The sequence below is a fragment of the Eschscholzia californica genome, unplaced genomic scaffold (genome assembly GCF_041429995.1).
Source record: "Eschscholzia californica isolate CP2 unplaced genomic scaffold, dmEscCali1.0.p SCAF_5, whole genome shotgun sequence".
NCBI lineage: Eukaryota > Viridiplantae > Streptophyta > Magnoliopsida > Ranunculales > Papaveraceae > Eschscholzia > Eschscholzia californica.
In genome coordinates, this window is record NW_028238472.1 from 48,857,856 (window position 1) to 48,875,934 (window position 18,079).

An 18,079-nucleotide genomic window follows, 5' to 3' on the forward strand; every position below is an offset into this window, starting at 1 on the left:
TGATTATTGTTTTGCTCGCAGGAATGCAGGGGAAATCTATTCTTGTGAGAATGGGATTCCTTCTAAAAGGGGTAATAACAAACCTAGGGAGGGGGGTGGGTTTATGATTCCCATTCACCCTCGTCCTTCATATAATATCACAACTAAAAGTTAAAAACCTAGGGTTTTAGATACCACCATAGCAGCTCTCACCCTCTCTCTCTCTCGGTCGAACGTCACTCTCTCTCCCTCTAGTTTTTTCTTCTCTCTCGTTCTTTGTTCATTCCAACCGATTTCATAACGTTTAAAAAGATAATTTTTTTTGGCAAGTCTTTTATTTATTTTAAATAAATCTTGTAAATACTACTTAAATTGGTGTCTCAAGCTACTATTTCGTATCTACAAATTTGAATAGAGAATATCGTCTAAAATATATAACAAAGTTGACGTATAATTCATGAAGTTTAAGTAAAAAATATAGCAAGATTTTTACAAAAATTTACATTCTTATTCCTATAAGAACAAAACGCCAAGTTAGAAATGGAGTTCCTATTATTGTCAAACCAAACATAAAACTAAAATAATATGATTCTCAAGAACAACTTTATGGGAATGCAATTCCTAGGAATCAAATTCCATTCTCGCACGTCAACCATGACCTTCGAGTCAATTTAGACAAAAGTCCCTCTTCCCCATCTTCAAATATCTATTTTGCCATAAAAAGTTATCGAACTCTTAGAACAAAGTTGAAGTCCAAACCAAAATATTACACGTCCATATGCAAAGAAAGACGTAGAAGTCACCACCCAATAATCCCGATTTTATTAGTTGGTGTTTTGTATTTTTAATAGTTGTTCAGTACTCAAATCAAAACCATAATCTGTTTTGATTTGGTGGGAAAAAAATTCTCACTTTGGTTAGTGAATGGCTACCAAATAGGTAGAGTTCCCTTTAACCCCGACTTCCGAAAAAAAAAAGGCCGCGGTTTTGGGGAATAAAGAAAATTCTCCGAGGAATAAAAAATTAGTCAATAAAAATTGATTTAGAGGACATTTTTCTCTTTTAATCCAAAAATTGACTTCATCAAACATTGATCCCTAATCTTCATCTCTCTCTCGTCCTCTCTCTCTCTTTCCCTTTCGTCCTCTCTTTCATTCTCATCATCTTTTTCACTCTCACTGACTATCTATGTCGTTCTCACCCTAGTTCTTTCTCTCTTTCATTGTAGATCACTCTCATCCCTCTCGTTGTATACATATCTCTTTGTAGATTAATTTTTCTTTTTTTTCTGTCGCCGTCTTTATCTCTCTTTCTCGCAGCCTCTTTCTTGTTCTCTTTCTCTCTTGCAGTATGTATAGATCTGTCTGTGGAGATCACAGAGTTCGTGGCCACGAAACGTTTTGCAGTCACGAAATAGTCAGGGTCACAAAAGGTTTTGTGTCCACGAAATGTTTCGTGGTCACGAAATACTCGAAGGGTTTCGCCAAAAACCCTCCTCGAGGTCTGGTTTTGGCGAAGGGAACACTTCCCTTCGCCGGAACAGTGTCTGTATTCCCTTCGCCGGAACAGTGTCTTTATGTGAGAGAGGGAGAAAAAAACAATGAGATATCGATCAAGAAACAATGAAAGATTGAGAGAGAAACAATGAAAGATTGAGAGAGAAACAATGAGAGATCGAGAGACATAGATAGGGAGATCAATAGAGAGAGAGAGAGTATCCGTAAGTGAGAGAGGAGAAGAAAGGAGAGAGAAGAGGAGGAAATGGTAGTCAAAAGGGTGGTAGTGAAAAGTTGTGGTGGTGATGGTGATGGAGAGGATGAAGATTAGGGGGCAATGTTTGATCAAGTTAACTTTTGGTTAAAAAATAATATTTCCTCGAGAATGTACAGAAAAACATGGATTCCCTAGAGAATTTATTCCCCGGAGATTATTCTTTATGCCCCAAAGCCGCGGCCAAAAAAAATAGGTAGAGGTTTTGGTGAAATTTTTTCGGATGCCCCTAGATTTCATCCCACCTTCTTCTTCACACCCACAAGGGTAGTGGTGGCCAACGGGCCGTGCCGACACGTAAACGGACCGGCATGGCCCGTTTATTTGAGGACACGGAACGGCACGGAACGGTCCGTTCCGTGGCGTGCCGTGTCGGGGCTGGAATTTTAGAGCCCTAGACCCGTTAAACACGGCCCGTTAGACACGCAGGAACGACACGGAACGGATCGTACACGGCACGGCCCGTGGGCACGGAACGACACGGAACGGAAACGGCAACAACGACACGCTAGCAACGGCCCAATTTAGTTATTTGGATTTTTAAAAATTACTTAGGGTGTACTAATATTCTAATGTGTTTACAAATTGTTAGATTTTCAGGACAACTACTTTATATTACAAAAAGAAAAAACATTAAAAAAAGTAATACTTGAATTAAAAAAGAAGTAATACTTAAAAAAAAAGTAATATTTGAATTTAACAAAAGAGGTTTTACTTTATTTTTTTTACTTAGATTTTTTTTTTTTGAAACAAACTAAAACTTTTTTTCCAAAAAATAAACCAATAAAGTGGTAAAGATAGTCCCACACCTAAACCACAAAATACAAAGTAAATGTGGAAAATCTTTATACAACTCTTTTTCAATAAAATAAACAAAGATATGACATAAATTCTAAAGCTTTTGTACATCACAATTTTTTACTTGAAAAAAAATGTAATGTTTCTTTTATTACTTTTTTTGACAAGTAAAAAAAATATTTCTGAATGGGTCGGAGCCACGGGAACGGCTACGAGAACGACTACGGGAACGCTACGGAACGGCCACGGAAACGCCACGGGAACGGCTGGGCCGTTCCCATGGGCCGTTTCTGTGCCCAGACCTTTGTGGTCTGGGCACGGAACGGAACGGCACAGCTCAAGCCGTGCCTGGCGTGGTCGTGGCGTGTCTGACACGCCACGGCTGCCAAACGGGCCGTGCCGGCACGGCACGGCCCGTTGGCCACCACTACACAAGGGTTGACAGATTGCAATCACAGGTGAGGTGACCCTTATATTTTCCAATCTTCCTCCCGTCCCACCACCAACACCTTCAACAATCACCACTTCCAACCACTACCGTATTTATGTCTCTCTCTCCACTGAACCCCTCCTCGAAGGTTATATAACACTCGACCGAGGGTTTTATGGTCAGTCAAGACCGCTGGACCGCCCACGAACATCTCGTGGCCTACTGACTGATCACGAGTTGGTTACTTTACATCTCGTGGTGATTCGACCACGAGAGACAGAGAAAAAAAAACAAAGATGAGAGAAAGCTGGACGACAGTGGTGGTAAATCGACATGAGAGAGGGTGGTGGGGGAAGGCAAGATTTGGAATGGGTTCTTTTTTTTGTGGAAATTGACTACGATATATGATAGTCATTACATTGGTATTGATACATCAAAGATGTGATAAGCACGAAACTGCCGAATTCAAACTCTTACAGAGAACGGGCCTATAGCCCGACTTAACTATGGCCTAAAGCCCAACAACATTATTTATACCTTAATAACCCAAGTTCAATAAACCATGGAAACCACTTTCTCTGGAAATCGAACCTGAGACCTTCAGAATTTAGGAGTTGATGTCAACACATTGGACTACTTGGGCAACCAATTGTTGACGGAACAGGGTTTTATCTAAATATGTCAAACTAATTAAATCAAATTAATGCACATCTTTGTATAAGTTGTATACTTGTAGTTATATACTTATATGCTAAATTGGATGGTGCCCCTAATCTATATACTAAGTGCCAATATCACCTGTCTTGAGAGATCTTACTTGGAAAATCTGCATTTACTAGCTGTTCATTCTGCTCTCTGGAGAGAGAGAGAGAGAGAGAGAGAGAGAGAGAGAGAGAGAGAGGTTAACGACCAGAAAAAATGGCAGTCGACGATGTACCACCGTTAGACGACAAAGCGAAGAGAATGAGAGATCTGTTATCAAGCTTCTACGCTCCTGATCCTTCATCTACTACTTCTGCAACTTCTTCTACTCCTAAACAACCTTCTCTCGATGCCATCAATTCTCCTTTCTTCGATCCAGATCAGTACATGAACCTCTTAGTACGCTCATCTATCTTTTTTCTCTATCAATTTATTGAATTTCTTCTTTATAATTTGATTAATTTAGTGGGTTTTCAGTCCAATTTCATATTAATTAGTATCATCTTTGTTAAACTCTTCCCTCAAATTTGGATCCCCTTTTGTGCTAATTTTGTTTTTGGGGTTCTTAAATTTTTTTTATTTTGATAAAGAGATTATGAAGAACTATATTTGATACGGATCACATTTTGATATTAAAAGGAAGGGTTTGATTACCCTTGCCATTGTGAACTTTTAAGTGTAATTTCAAAGATCATGTTGATTAGTGGTTAAATGAGTTCAGAAAGGTTAAGCATACACACATTTTAGTACACTTCCCATAAGTTTGGGAATTATGAGGTTGTATGCAGAGACTTTCGGTTTTAGCTGGGTGACTTTAGGTGATATTGAGGCGACTTCGTATAGTTGAATTTGATACTTAAAATTTCCTATATATTTTGATAGTGGGATAATTTATCGCCAATTGGTTTTGAGTTGGATGGTGATAAACTTAACATGGTATCAGAGCTAGACCCCGAGATGATAGTCCTAGCGACCAAACATGCTCCACATTACCCAACAAGACACGTGTCAAATAGGCTGAAAGAAGCCACGTCAGCGGACGTGCAAGAATAGGCCCACTACTATAATCAAGAAATGTGGTTTTGGACGCGCAAGTACAATATCTAGGTCCTCTCCACTCGTTGCCAGTTGATTTTGAGTTGGATGCCTAAAAGCTTAACAAATGAGAGGTTCAGACATTTGCAGAGCAATTCGAAATGCCATGTTTTGGATGGTAAGGAAAGAAAGAAATTTGACTTGTTAGACTTCAATATGTTGAAGATAAGGATCTAAGGACTTTGTTCTACTGGAGTTGTCAAATAGAGTGAATACAAGTTTTATCACACAGGGATTTCACTCTGAATAGGGAGGCACTTACTCAGATGATATAATTTGTTGGTGTTTGTCGTTTTGTCAGTGGACTATTAGGAATAACTGTTTATCTGAGTTTATATCTCTCAATGGTAAGCTTGTTCATTTATTTACTCTCGATTTACAGATTCAAAAGTCGAACTTGGAAGGCCTTCTTCAGAGGCATGTTCAGATGGCTGCTGAAATAAAAAATCTTGATACTGATTTGCAAATGCTGGTATACGAAAACTATAACAAGTTTATTAGTGCGACTGAAACGATTAAGAGGTATTAACGTTACAAATTAGTCGTTTTCTTATGACGGATTCCGAAATTTTACTTGTAAGCTTTACAAACATATTGAAGTTAAAAACTATAGATTGTGCTATAGTACTATGCGTTTAACATCTGTAGCTCTCCTTTCTTCTCCCACTCTTCACTACACTAAATTCAACAAATCTATGAATATCCCTTGTAATATAGTTGTGGGAGTCAACATATACTATGAAGTAAATTGTTTTCTAACTGCCTGAATAGTCCCGACCCTAAATGTGATTTGATCATGAGATAGTTGTCGGTGTGTACAGTCTATGTATGTGTGCCTCAACTCCTAGCAGATTCACCCTAACCTTCTCATACATGTCACTTTCTTTTAATGTCTTTGAATTTTTACAGTAATTGATTGTTAACCTGGTACCAGAACTAGAAGTCTTTTGGAGGTGTGGGTTAATGTCCATATTTCACCATAGCACTAAGAAGTGAGTGTCACGTGTATCCATGACAACTCCTTGCTAGGCTGACATTAGAGACCCTTGCTTGTATGTTGCTAACCCTCTGACTAATAGTTATAACACATGCTTCACCTCGTTGGCGTTTCTAGAGTGTTTTTTAATGAGATACTGGTAAATGTATGTCACATAAATAGTTTATACTACATAAACATGGACAATAGTTTGTTTCCTTTCTCTGCAGGATGAAAAATAACATTGTGGGTATGGAAGTTAACATGGAGCAGCTCCTAGAAAAGGTGTTCAGACAATTACCACCTTCCTCCTTAAATAACTGGGTTGGTTGATTATCTTGATTAAAAATAAACATTTACCAGTCATCTTCTCATAATACAGATTGTGTCCGTCCAATCGAAAAGCGGTGTGGTTAATACTTCTCTTTTTGAAAAGCGAGAGCATATTGAGAAACTTCATCGTACCCGTAATCTTCTGCGGAAAGTTCAGGTATCAAATTAACCCAATCATTTTATTTTTTAGCTTGTCGTCTAGATTAAGGAACCTGAAAACAGTCATTAGATAAGTGCAGCAATATTTGAACTATTTTTGGGGTTTCTGCCTTTCTGGAACAAAATTGTATTTCATGATGGAAAAGAGACCTTTAAAAAAAATAAGTGGAGTAAAAAAAGAATAGTAACACGTGAAACACTTAATTTGGATTGGTAAAACTTCTCTAATGTCATATAGTTTATGTAACTTTAAGAATGTTACTCATGCATACTAGCCAAAATTTCATCTTTCTGTGGAAAAGAGCAGTTCATATATGATCTTCCTACTCGACTTGCAAAGTGTATCAAGCAAGAAGCTTATGTAGATGCAGTTAAGTTTTATACTGGAGCGATGCCAATTTTTAAGGTTAGTTCCTCTGATTGGCCCTTCTCTTTTTCATGTCATTTCCTTTATTTTTTTATTTTTATTTTCTTTTGTTGTTGAAATCTTAATGATGTTATTCTCAAGATTATGGCACTGGTTCTCACATGCATGGTGCTACTATTCCATATAGGCATATGGTGATTCATCCTTCCAGGATTGTAAAAGGGCATCTGAAGAAGCAATGAGCGTTATTATAAAAAATCTGCAGGTAAGAAAGCCATCTTCTTCTTTAGCTAGTGTTGGGTTAAAGGTTTTTCAACAAGCATACACTATTTATTTGAATTTTGAATAGTTTTAGAAAATTGCAACAGTCTCATACTTTTGATTTGATCAGCAAAGCACTTATAAGTTTTATCCACCCAACTCAAGACATGAATAATGCATCTAGTGTTAGCTAAACCTCTGTATCCTTATTTCTTGTTTCGCTCATTGAGGGATCTCATTTGACTCTTTGTTGGTCTCAGGAAAAACTTTTTTCAGATTCAGAACCTACGGAAGCGAGATCAGAAGCTGTATTGCTTCTTAAGCAGTTGGACTTTCCGGTAGGTAATTTACTTTTCTGCTATTAACACATATTTAGACATGGTTAATATGAACATTTGTTATTGATAGATTGTTCTTGGGCCAGTCGATTTTATTATCAAAATACATAAAAGAAGCTGCTAGAATATCAATATATGGTACATACTAAACTAACTTGCTTGAACATCTCGTGTAATTTAAATTTTTTTTTCAAAAAAAAAAAATCCTCGGAAGACTATTGAATTCGAAGGTACGGATTTGGTTGCTGCATCATTGGGAACTTTTTTCGTACTCTCCTCAGATCCTCTTTGTACAGTTTCTGAGTTTTTCCATGTAGAAGATAATTTATCTCTTCTCTTATCTAAACAGGTAGACAGCTTGAAGACAAAACTGCTTCAAAAGTTAGAGCACTTTGTCATGGACCTCCAGCTTGTCGCTAGCGGGGTAGAGACTACTGATTTAGATGCTGGACAAACGATTAAACTTGAAAAAGTTTCCGACGTGGTTTCTGTTGTACCAACTGATGCCCATATGCACAAGGTAGGATTTCTTCCTAATATGATCAACTCCATCTGGAAAATTAGTTTTGGTGGGACCTGTCTGTATATGTTCTTTCAGTGTGTATATGACTACACATTAAAGAGATTGAAGAGTCAAATTGGTCTTCTTCAACAACTAATGTCACGAAATGTATTAAGGTGGTTAATGGACGTTCTCAAAAAAAAAATCTTCGACGATAAGATAACTTAATAGCACTACCGAAAGAGAAACTAAGAGTCTAAAGAAAAGGCCCTCTTCCATAATTATGTGGTTCTTGGTCTTGGTCGTAGCTACAAATTGGTTTTGTTAGCCCAAATTTACATTTCCACCACAATTGACATTTCCATCCCTTACAACGTCTAGTCTAACTTCACATCTGCGTTTGCCGTAACTAACAATGACAAACTCTAGTAAACTATTATCCAAAAAATAAAAACTCTAGTAAACTAACAATGAGTAGCTGAACTCCGCCTTTACTTATTCTTTTACATCAGCTGACGCTGTAATACAATCTGGAGTCTATTCCATGGGTGATAACTAGACCCAAGAACTAACTGAGTGGCATAATCATTGACTTGCATTTAATATGCATATATGTCATAATCAATAGTATCCTTATTATGAATAGGACCTGGTTTGTAATACCACACTTTAATCCTTACAGGGCATTGTGGTAACTTTTGGCCGATAAACTTACTAGTTACTACTAGCATTAACTTTCTGCCTTGTATTTCAACTTTAACAAACATATTTCTATTATTCTGCTGTATCATTTCATTGGCATAGTTCGCACTATCACATTATCAAAGCTTTGAGTTCATTATCTCTTAAATAGACACCTAGGTTATTGTCAGGGTAATGGATCATCTAACTTTATGTTTCTATTTAGGCCACCATGCATGATTTTGCAGAAGCAGTTCGTGCTTATAGAGTTATATTTCCAGACTCAGAGGGGCAGCTCATTAAACTTGCAAAAGAACTATTTACCAGGTATCGCCATAGCTGATTATATTATTTTTTTCCTCATATAATATTTGTTTGTCTATTCGACAACAATGTTTATGAGCCTCACTGCTTTGTGCTTATCATTTTGACGTTTGCTTCCAAAAGGCACTCAAAGACCATTCAACATCGATTAGAGAAGAACGTTACTTCAGAAGATCTATTGGCGATGCTTCGTGAGTACCTTGTTTCATATAATTAGTATTTCATCGTCAGTTGGACATAATTGTTGATGTTCACTTATAAACTAGTTCCATATAGATCCAGTCCGGTACTCCGGTCTTATTTTTCTGACAAATTAGAGCAACTCCGTTTGGTTTTCTTTATTTATGCAGACATGTATTGGTATAGCTTTGGTCTGGCACAATTACTGAAACTCTTGTAACCAACTTTACTTGCCTTCCCACAGCACACAAACGCGTCATGAAGAATTAATTAAAAATGTATGAAATGTTTGCTTTCCAGTTTGGTCTCTTGTAAGCTTATATACGGAGACTCTAAATGCTCTCATGTGGTCAAGTGAGCAAGTATTTTCTTATAAGAGAATTTGGTAGTTGATTGCTATGGTCTTGTTTAGAATTTTTTTGAATAATAGAAGAATAGACGTACTGGAGAGGCGGAGAATATAAATTAATTCAAAATGCAGAAGAGTACAAGATTTATAAAAAAGAAAATGTTCCAAGTGAATCACACGCTATCTATGCTTATTGCTTAGTGATTTCAATTTTGTGTGAAAATGATAATGTGTTTATTTTCAATTTTTATTATGCAATGCAATCTAGCTGACTAGCTCACTTTACTTTTGACGGTTTTCATTCTAAAAGTTCTTCCGCCTGCATCATCATCTGAAAGACTATGCTAAACATTTTGCTACATTCATCTTCTCTCTCTCCTTACTTTTTCAACTAGTATTTAGTGTTATTTCATGATATCGTCTTATGTTGGATGGTTGCAGGAGTTTTTTGGGAGAATGTTACACAAATGGATGAAGTATTATCCGAGGCTGATCTCCCAAAATTTTCTTTACAGGTCTTGTACAATTTTTTACTCATGGTTTCTTGATAACTAGCTCTACACAGTTCAAAATTATATTTATTAACATTTGGTTTTATGCTCAATAATTCAGACTATAGTTTCAAATTTTCCTTTATACAGATTTTATGTCGTTATTGCTTCTCTTTAGTTTTATTTGCTTGTTTATTAAGTGAATATTTGAACTCACTGCCTATTGATTTATGTTGGAATTGTTGTAACAATATGACCTTCCCCTTAAATCTGAAATCGTGTTTCATATCTAGATTTCAACTATTTTCCATTTCTATAACAAAAGTCTAGGTTATGATTATAATGTTTTTACTGGGTTAAGATCAAATATTTTAACATCGGACGGAAATTAGCGAATACAACACAACATAATGTAAACACTATATGTTGATGATATTATGCTAATGAACTTGTGTCTTTTCAGGCTGCCCAAGATATTACCAAGCAATATGTTGCAATTGCATTCTCGCATCTTCTACAAGATATTTCAGGTGATTATTCATTTATTCAAATATTTGCGGTTCGTCGAAATCGATGCTAGCAAATCTAGGAAAATAGTTTAGATGTGCCTTGTCTTATTCAGACATTTGTTTATGTAATGACGTGGTCTATTGGGGGTCGCGTGGAGATGTAACAACACTCTACTCACGACACGAATCATCTTCAGTGAAAAAACATCATTTCAGAACTTCTTGCGCAGTCACAACAGAACTTAGTTGGATGGTACGCATGATGATTAGACCATTTCCTCAACTAGGCACCGTATTGTACTGTCATCTCCCTGCTGACCCCATAAGGAGTGTCTCAACAACTTGCAGGAAAAAGATCATCTCACATTGATCAATTTACCATGGAAGATATTGATGATAGGTTTATTTAAACGTTTAATGAATAAAGTCAATTGGATCAGTACTTTTCACTTGTGTATCCATTTCCGTGTCCAAGTATGTCTCATATGACACATTTTTTGTTAGAACACATTTAATATTAACTTGAGCTGTTGCTTAAATCCACAGAGGCCCTCATGAGAGTACACACCAAGCCAAAGGAAGGGACAGAGGAGTGTTCATTGCAGGTTGCCTTGGACAGCAGTAAAAAGACAGTGATTCAGGGAAGCATGGATGTCTTACTGGTAAACACATGATGGTAGCTTTTGCACTGTACCTACACTGGCCTGTGTGGCCCAACTGGAGATAGTCCAATGGATGATCCTCCCAAAAACCAATACATGATCCTCTTAAAAACGTTAAGGACTTCTTTCAACGTAGTAAACTAGGAAGCAGAAATGGAAATTACATGGCAACTTATACTTCAAGCAGTCAACATTTGTTACTGCAACATGGTCATTACATCAGTTTTCCCATTTCACTACGAATTAGGTTGAATTTGTAATAGTATACTCTCTAAACATGTTTTTTTATCATTATTTGTTCAAACTTGTTCATCTGCTAAATTGGCCTTCGGTTAAATAATGTGCACTCACATTTCCTTCGATTTCCTTCTTTATTATGCACTCCAGGGATTTCGGCAGCTTCTTGAAGATAATCTAGAGTTACTAGTGAAGCTAAGAGACTTAATAATTGATTGGGTGCAAGAGGGCTTCCAGAGTTTCTTCAGGCAGCTTGATGATCACTTCATTCGAATTTCAGGAGGCATTATTTCAACTAGTCAAAATCAAGGCTCAGAAGATGGAACAAAAGGAGAGAAGGTGCTTGCTGGATTAGTTCTTGTGCTAGCTCAGCTCGCTGTATTTATAGAACAAAGCGCTATTCCTAGAATTACTGAGGTAAGAAGTTAGTGGATTATTTTCGTTTCTTTTTGTGCATTAGCTAGAAGGTCAAATGCTCCTTCCCTAGATTTTATGTTACCTAGAAGTTCTCATCTTTGTTTTATCAGGAAATAGCTGCTTCTTTCTCTGGTGGTGGGCATCGACGTTATGAACAAGGACCCGCATTTGTTCCTGGCGAAATCTGTCGCATATTTCGAGCAGCCGGCGAAAAGTTTCTCCATCTTGTAAGAACAGAACCAATTTCTTCTATTCATTACTTTTTAATATATTTTTCCTTGGGGTATAATTACTTCTACACTTTCTTTCACTTTTTCTCGCCAGAGCCCATAACCATTGGTCCATGAGAGGTCTCATCTATTCAAAGATGGTTGTGGGTTTTGGCGGCTGGAGAGTAGTTGGTCATACTAGAAGTTTAAATTGATTCTTCCTTCATGCAGTACATAAATATGAAAACTCAGAAAATATCAGTTCTTCTAAGGAAAAGGTTCACAACCCCTAACTGGATCAAGGCAAGTATTTTCTGTATTTTTCTTTCTTGAAATATTGAATTGCTAGTGAAACTTGTAACCTTTTCTGACCTTAGTGGTGGACAAATATTTCAGCACAAGGAGCCCCGAGAAGTTCACATGTTTGTTGATTTACTTCTTCAAGAGGTTTGCAAATCTTTCTTTTTATCGTTGTAGAGATGCTTTCCCAATCCCATGGATGAAATTGTGATTTTGCTATTTTCACTCCGTTCTTCGCTTCTTACGCTTGTTGACTACTGCGTAAAGTCGTAAACTTTATATTGCATAATCAAGATATCATCGTTGGTTTTAAGCTAAATGTAACGGTGACAACCTTTTTCTTACTTATCTTCATTTTAGCTCGAAGGCATAAGGAATGAAGTAAAGCAGATTCTACCTGGAGGGCCTAGGAAACACCGTCGGTCTGACAGCAATGGGAGCACGGCTTCATCCCGCAGCAATACTTTACGTGAAGATAAAACTGTCCGATCAAATGCTCAACGGGCTAGAAGCCAACTTCTGGAGACCCATCTCGCAAAGTTGTTCAAGCAAAAAATGGAAATTTTCACTAAAGTTGAATACACCCAGGTACTAATTAACTTCTATAATGCTACTAGAGGTAAGTATTCATCAGAAGGAATCAAGTGACTGAATTTGCTCATGAGTTTGCAGGAATCAGTTGTCTCAACTATGGTGAAGCTTAGCCTCAAAAGCTTGCAAGAATTTGTTCGTCTCCAGACCTTCAACAGAAGCGGATTTCAGCAAATTCAGTTGGACCTTCAGTTTTTGAGAACTCCCTTGAAAGAAATTGTTGAAGATGAGGCTGCCATTGACTTCTTGCTGGATGAGGTAAAAAAGTTCTTTTTTCTTTATTAAATATCAAAATAATTGTTTATTTAGTCCTGTACTAATTGATGTTATATCCCTCCCAATACCAGCCACATTTTCCCTAATTTAGGCACTACAGTGACCAACTTAGCCTGATATATGCCGCAGTGACCAACTTAGCTCTGTATCATATGCTACTAGATGCTTTTTTGCCTTGGGCCAGCCGGCCTAACACTAGACAACCCCAGGCTTCCCCACATGACTAGCCTAGGCGTGAATTCCACCCAAAAGGTCTTACGACCAGTAGCCAATATATAAAACAAAGGTGCTACTTGTAACCCAATTACGGGAAGTCAATATGGGACGAAGTGTTGATGAAAAAAAGTCGAAGACATTATAGAGTGACTTGTTCTGTATATACGCAGGTAACCGTTTCCACTGCTGAGAGGTGTCTCGACCCGATTCCTCTGGAGCCGGCTATACTAGACAAACTTATACAAGCTAAGATGGCTAAGAGCAGAGAACAGAATAACAGCCCAATGTCTTCATAAACAAACCAAGACAGGTGACATTGTTAATTACCAAATCGAAAACATCATTTGTTACTAACAGATATAAATGTTTCTTTGTGTTCGATATCTCTCGAAATTTCATCAAAATGAAGGATCATACTTGAACAGATTGGTTCAAAAGATCGATAAAATACTGAATTCGTTCAATATCCATGTTCAATACTTGTATTTGTAGGATATAATACTCATGTTCAATTTTCCACAATTCAGTTAAGTCCGTCGGTAATATTAACAAATGTGTTTTTATACAATATTGTCAATCCATATTTTTGGTTCCCCATTCAACCATATTTAATCGAAAACTGAATATTTCAGGTTAAATTTGCATTGAGATTAGTTTTCGTCCCACGAAAGAAGTCACCCAGAAATTAAATTGAAAACCATTATCCTATTTAACCCACAATCTTTTCTTTGAACAAAGGTTTTGAGTGGTTTCAAAAAAAAAAAAAAAGGTTTTGAGTGGCTCAACTCGGTCCAGGTGAACTTATTTCTATTTTAAACAATTGAAGTCCTCTCAATGCTTAAACTAATTTCAGTGTTTCTCGAATCTCGATCGAAAAATAAAAATTGTTTATATTTTTATTTTCAAATTGGATTCCAAGAGTAATTACATTTGAATGACATTAAAAAATCTTGATTATAATATGTATTACATCATGAATTTAGATGAGCACTATAATTCGCCCCAAGGGATATAAAGATCCTTGGGACCATCCTAAAAAAACAACTTATGTTGTAATATGCCTCCTACAGGCATATGTTAGAAAATTTATATGCCTCCTACAGGCATATGTTAGAAAATGCTATGACCCTGACCTCCAAGTAGTGGCGATGCCAGACAATTTTATGAGTGGGGGCATTTTCTTGTTATAGTTAGTGAAAGAATTCCATAGTATACGATCAGGGTTAGAATCAAAAAACAAAATTTTCAACAAAATTTTGTTTATAGTTTAGATATTCCATGGTAATTTTGACGTACAACAAGTAATCTCTAATTTTCTCATCAACATGGTTTGGGGATCTTTCCCCCAACTGCATTCCCAAAAAATATCAAAATAAAAAACAAAGGAGAGGATGAAGAGATAGTGGTGAAGATTAAGAAAACGATGGTGGAGATGATGAAGAGCAAGTGATCGTAATGGGAAAAAATAAAGATAAACTTTTCTTTCTAATAACATATTTACTATAACAAACGTGTAACAAAACAATCTTGAAGTCCAAAATACAAGTCACTGAAAAATCAAACAAAATCAAAATTAAGGAAGTTACTTAGAAAACTCATCATCTCTACGAAGTCGTTTTATTAAGTTGGTCACTTTGAGGAGGCCAAAATTGAATTAGTTCAATTTATAAGACCCAATTTTAGACCAAACATGCACTTTATAAAGTATTTTCAATAAGCAAGTCATCTTAAACCAAACAATACTTTCAACTAACGTAAATAGTAGACTTTCTAGGAAAAAAGTGTAAGTAGTGAAAATTCAGGAAAAAAAAAGAGTTGTGTGTGGGTCAATCCCAAAACCTCCACATTGTAATCCAAACATTTCATCACTTGAGCTAGAGAAGAATTCTATTTAAAAAGTGAAACTATAGATATATAATATAGTGACAAGTGCAATTTAACACATACGAGTCACATTAGGGTCGTGGGGCACGTGCCCCTATGTGGGCTCGCTCCTGCCTCCAACCACCACCACCTCAGAACATCATCACCTCAAAATCACCATCAATTTTTCTGCTTTCCTCTTCTCTATCTCTGTGTTGCATCTTGAACTCACAAACTTTGTTTCTCTCAAATTCGAATATCTGTGGAAAAGTTCTTTGAAGCATTTAATGTTGAGATAATATCTGAGGCATTTTTTTCTTAAAACGAATCTGCTCTAACCCACCCGTTTCTAGTCAAACACAAAAGTGAGATGTTTTATTTTTAGAAAATTGACTACAAGAGTCATCGTTATAAGATATTGATACATCGTGAAGAGATAATACAAAAAGACACATCAAGATTCATGAATAAATAAGCAATATGATTGTCTGATTTTGTCCTAAAGACTATATGAATATGTCCTTGAACGTCATCTTAAGGTGTTTAAAATCCATCTAATTTACCTCTACTTTATTTATATTAAAATTTATTAAATCTTGGATTTTCACTTCATAAAATTTAACCTGTAATTTATGTGTTGCAAAGTGGGTGTCCAACGACGAAGATGTGTTGAGAGTGTTTGTTCTTATTAGAAATATTTGTGACCATTTTCTAAATGTTGAGAGACTCTTTTAAACTGGAGGCGCCAATAGCGTGTGCCTTTACAAAGGCATTGATATATCGATACGATGTGATCAACACGGTAACTGTCGAATTACTACTGGTCTAAAATCCGGCAAAATCAAATGGCCTAAAGGCTATAGAAACTACTTTATTTATACACAAGTTCAATATTCCTGGATTTGCACTTCCATGAGATCAAACCTGAAACTTCCGCTTTCCGGAATTGGACTACCCGTTGTTAGCCCCCTATTAAACCAATAATTAAAGAGGATTTGACAACAAAGAGTCTAAAGCCTGACAACAAAGAGCCTAAAGTTCGACAACATCTACTACAGTACTTCAACCGAGACTCGATCCGAAGATCTCGTGGGCTTAACAGGATATCCACCAAAGGGTAATTCTCTCTCTCTCTTTTTGTTGCTTCTTCTCTTCAGGTCGGTTGATTGTCTCAAGTCCTTCTCTAGCTTCACGTTTCCTTCATAAAAAGGTTTCTGATTTCTTCTACCAGATAGAGAGAGAAAGAGAAGAAACAAGCAGAAAGGCAAAAAGATCAATATGCAGATCTTCGTTGAATCCCCAGATCTTCAACTCCCATCTAAAGCCCTAATGGTAAATCCTAACCTAACTTTTCATAATCTCAAACTCAATTTTCTCCCTACTACCATACCATCACAAACCCTAGATTCTCTTTACTTCTCATTCCATGGAAAACCCCTTCGAGATACTTCTACTCTTTCTAGTTTACAAGTCAAACCCTTTTCCAATTTAGTTCTTCGAATTAGGGTTTCTGGTGGTGGTGGTGATGGCGGTTCAACTTGTGCTGAATCTCGTGATTGTTATCTTAATATGTACGCTGTTAAAAAACCTGATAAAGCTGATCCTAATGAAACTAGGTTATCTAGATGGACTACTTGTTCACTTTCATCCGAACCTCTGAAACCCCCTTGTGTTATTGATCGAATTGGGAATTTGTTTAACAAGGAACCCTTAGTTGAGGCTCTATTGGGGAAGAAATTACCTAAAGAATTTGGTCATATTAGGGGTTTAAAGGATATGATTCCAATTCAGCTATCATTTAAGTCGAAGAATTCGAGGGATGAAATTAACTCTGAAACTAAGTTTCAGTGTCCAATTTCAGGGGTTGAGTTTAATGGTAAGTACAAGTTCTTTGCTTTGAAGACTTGTGGGCATATTTTGAGTGCAAAAGCTTTGAAAGAAGTTAAATCTTCTACCTGTCTTGTTTGTCACAAAGAATTTTCGGAGTTCGATAAGATTGTGATTAATGGGTCTGTGGAAGAAGTAGAAGAATTGAAGGAAAGAATGGAAATGGAGAAGGCGAAATTGAGGGAGAAGAAGGAGAAGAAGAAGGTGAAAAATGGGTTGGATGTTAATAATATTGGTATTGAAATTGACTCTTCTACCAGATTGAGTGGGATGAAACATGGGATCAGTGAGAAAGATGTAGATGTTAATTTGGGTAAAAAAGAAGTAAATGGGAAGATTACAACAAATGTGGGTTCTTCGGCGAAGGAGACGACGAAAAGTTCTGGTTCGTTGAAGAAACGATTTAAAGCTTCTGATACTGCACCAGCTAATGCTACAAAAGAGGTATATGCTTCTATCTTTACTTCGTCGAAGAAATCAGATTTCAAAGAAACTTATATGTGCAGATCTCTTCCACTTGGTAGAAACTGATTTCGTCTATTGCCTTTTACTTGTTTTTTCTCTTAAAGTTATAGCATTCGAGTTTAATTTGCAAGCCTTGTTTAAATGTTGTGAAATCAAATCATATTCTTCGAATCTTGTGGTTGTATCTTAACTTGAGTTTGAATGTGTTGAATTCTTCTTCACTGAAATGTTATTAATTCTCTTATGGTTTAAACATGAATCTGTCATACTTAACTTTTGCAGCAATTTGAATCATTGCTTATTGAATTTAGATTGTTATTGTTTAGTGGTTTATGAGAATGTAATTAGAATCAATGTTACTGTGTGGAACGCTCGTACGGGTACCGGTACGTGGTGTGCTACCATGTGAATATCGGGTACGCTAAGGGTATACATCTTTAATACGCCATTTTGGCTTGCACTATGTTTTGAAGTATTTCCCTAGACAATATATATTCTTTATGATGCACCATTTCATTTATAATAGATAAACCTACTTGCAGACATTCTTTCTCTACAAAACTTACATTCTAGCAACTAAATTATCATTTTATTTATTGTAGTTAGCTACCCAACTAGTCGAATTGATAGATTTTCACTAAGATTTTAGGTTAATTAAGACAGTTCGCTAATTTTGGGTTATTGGATTGCGAATCTACCCAAAAGTACGGAA

The 18,079-nt window shown here is 36.5% G+C and overlaps 2 protein-coding genes across 2 annotated transcripts in view; both read left to right on the forward strand.

Annotated features, from left to right (window-relative positions):
- LOC147540046 (Vps51/Vps67 family (components of vesicular transport) protein) overlaps nt 1-13,705 on the forward strand; it is a 45,486-nt gene extending 31,781 nt beyond the window's left edge. Inside the window, exons 2-21 of the mRNA XM_086639428.1 lie at nt 3,714-4,078; nt 5,157-5,296; nt 5,981-6,035; nt 6,133-6,240; nt 6,550-6,648; nt 6,797-6,874; nt 7,131-7,208; nt 7,558-7,728; nt 8,618-8,718; nt 8,839-8,906; nt 9,686-9,759; nt 10,199-10,265; nt 10,791-10,906; nt 11,294-11,560; nt 11,671-11,787; nt 12,001-12,072; nt 12,166-12,216; nt 12,430-12,657; nt 12,742-12,918; nt 13,323-13,705. Of these exons, the coding sequence (XP_086495554.1) occupies nt 3,896-4,078; nt 5,157-5,296; nt 5,981-6,035; nt 6,133-6,240; nt 6,550-6,648; nt 6,797-6,874; nt 7,131-7,208; nt 7,558-7,728; nt 8,618-8,718; nt 8,839-8,906; nt 9,686-9,759; nt 10,199-10,265; nt 10,791-10,906; nt 11,294-11,560; nt 11,671-11,787; nt 12,001-12,072; nt 12,166-12,216; nt 12,430-12,657; nt 12,742-12,918; nt 13,323-13,448 (2,376 nt within the window). The 5' untranslated portion in view covers nt 3,714-3,895 and the 3' untranslated portion in view covers nt 13,449-13,705. The remainder of the gene's footprint in view (nt 1-3,713; nt 4,079-5,156; nt 5,297-5,980; nt 6,036-6,132; nt 6,241-6,549; nt 6,649-6,796; nt 6,875-7,130; nt 7,209-7,557; nt 7,729-8,617; nt 8,719-8,838; nt 8,907-9,685; nt 9,760-10,198; nt 10,266-10,790; nt 10,907-11,293; nt 11,561-11,670; nt 11,788-12,000; nt 12,073-12,165; nt 12,217-12,429; nt 12,658-12,741; nt 12,919-13,322) is intronic.
- Nucleotides 13,706-16,018: 2,313 nt separating this feature from the next.
- LOC147540050 (RTF2 RING-finger protein) lies at nt 16,019-17,620 on the forward strand. Its single transcript, XM_086639433.1, has one exon. It carries the CDS (start codon nt 16,294-16,296, stop codon nt 17,431-17,433), a length of 1,140 nt encoding a protein of 379 aa, XP_086495559.1. The 5' UTR covers nt 16,019-16,293; the 3' UTR covers nt 17,434-17,620.
- Nucleotides 17,621-18,079: the final 459 nt, after the last annotated feature.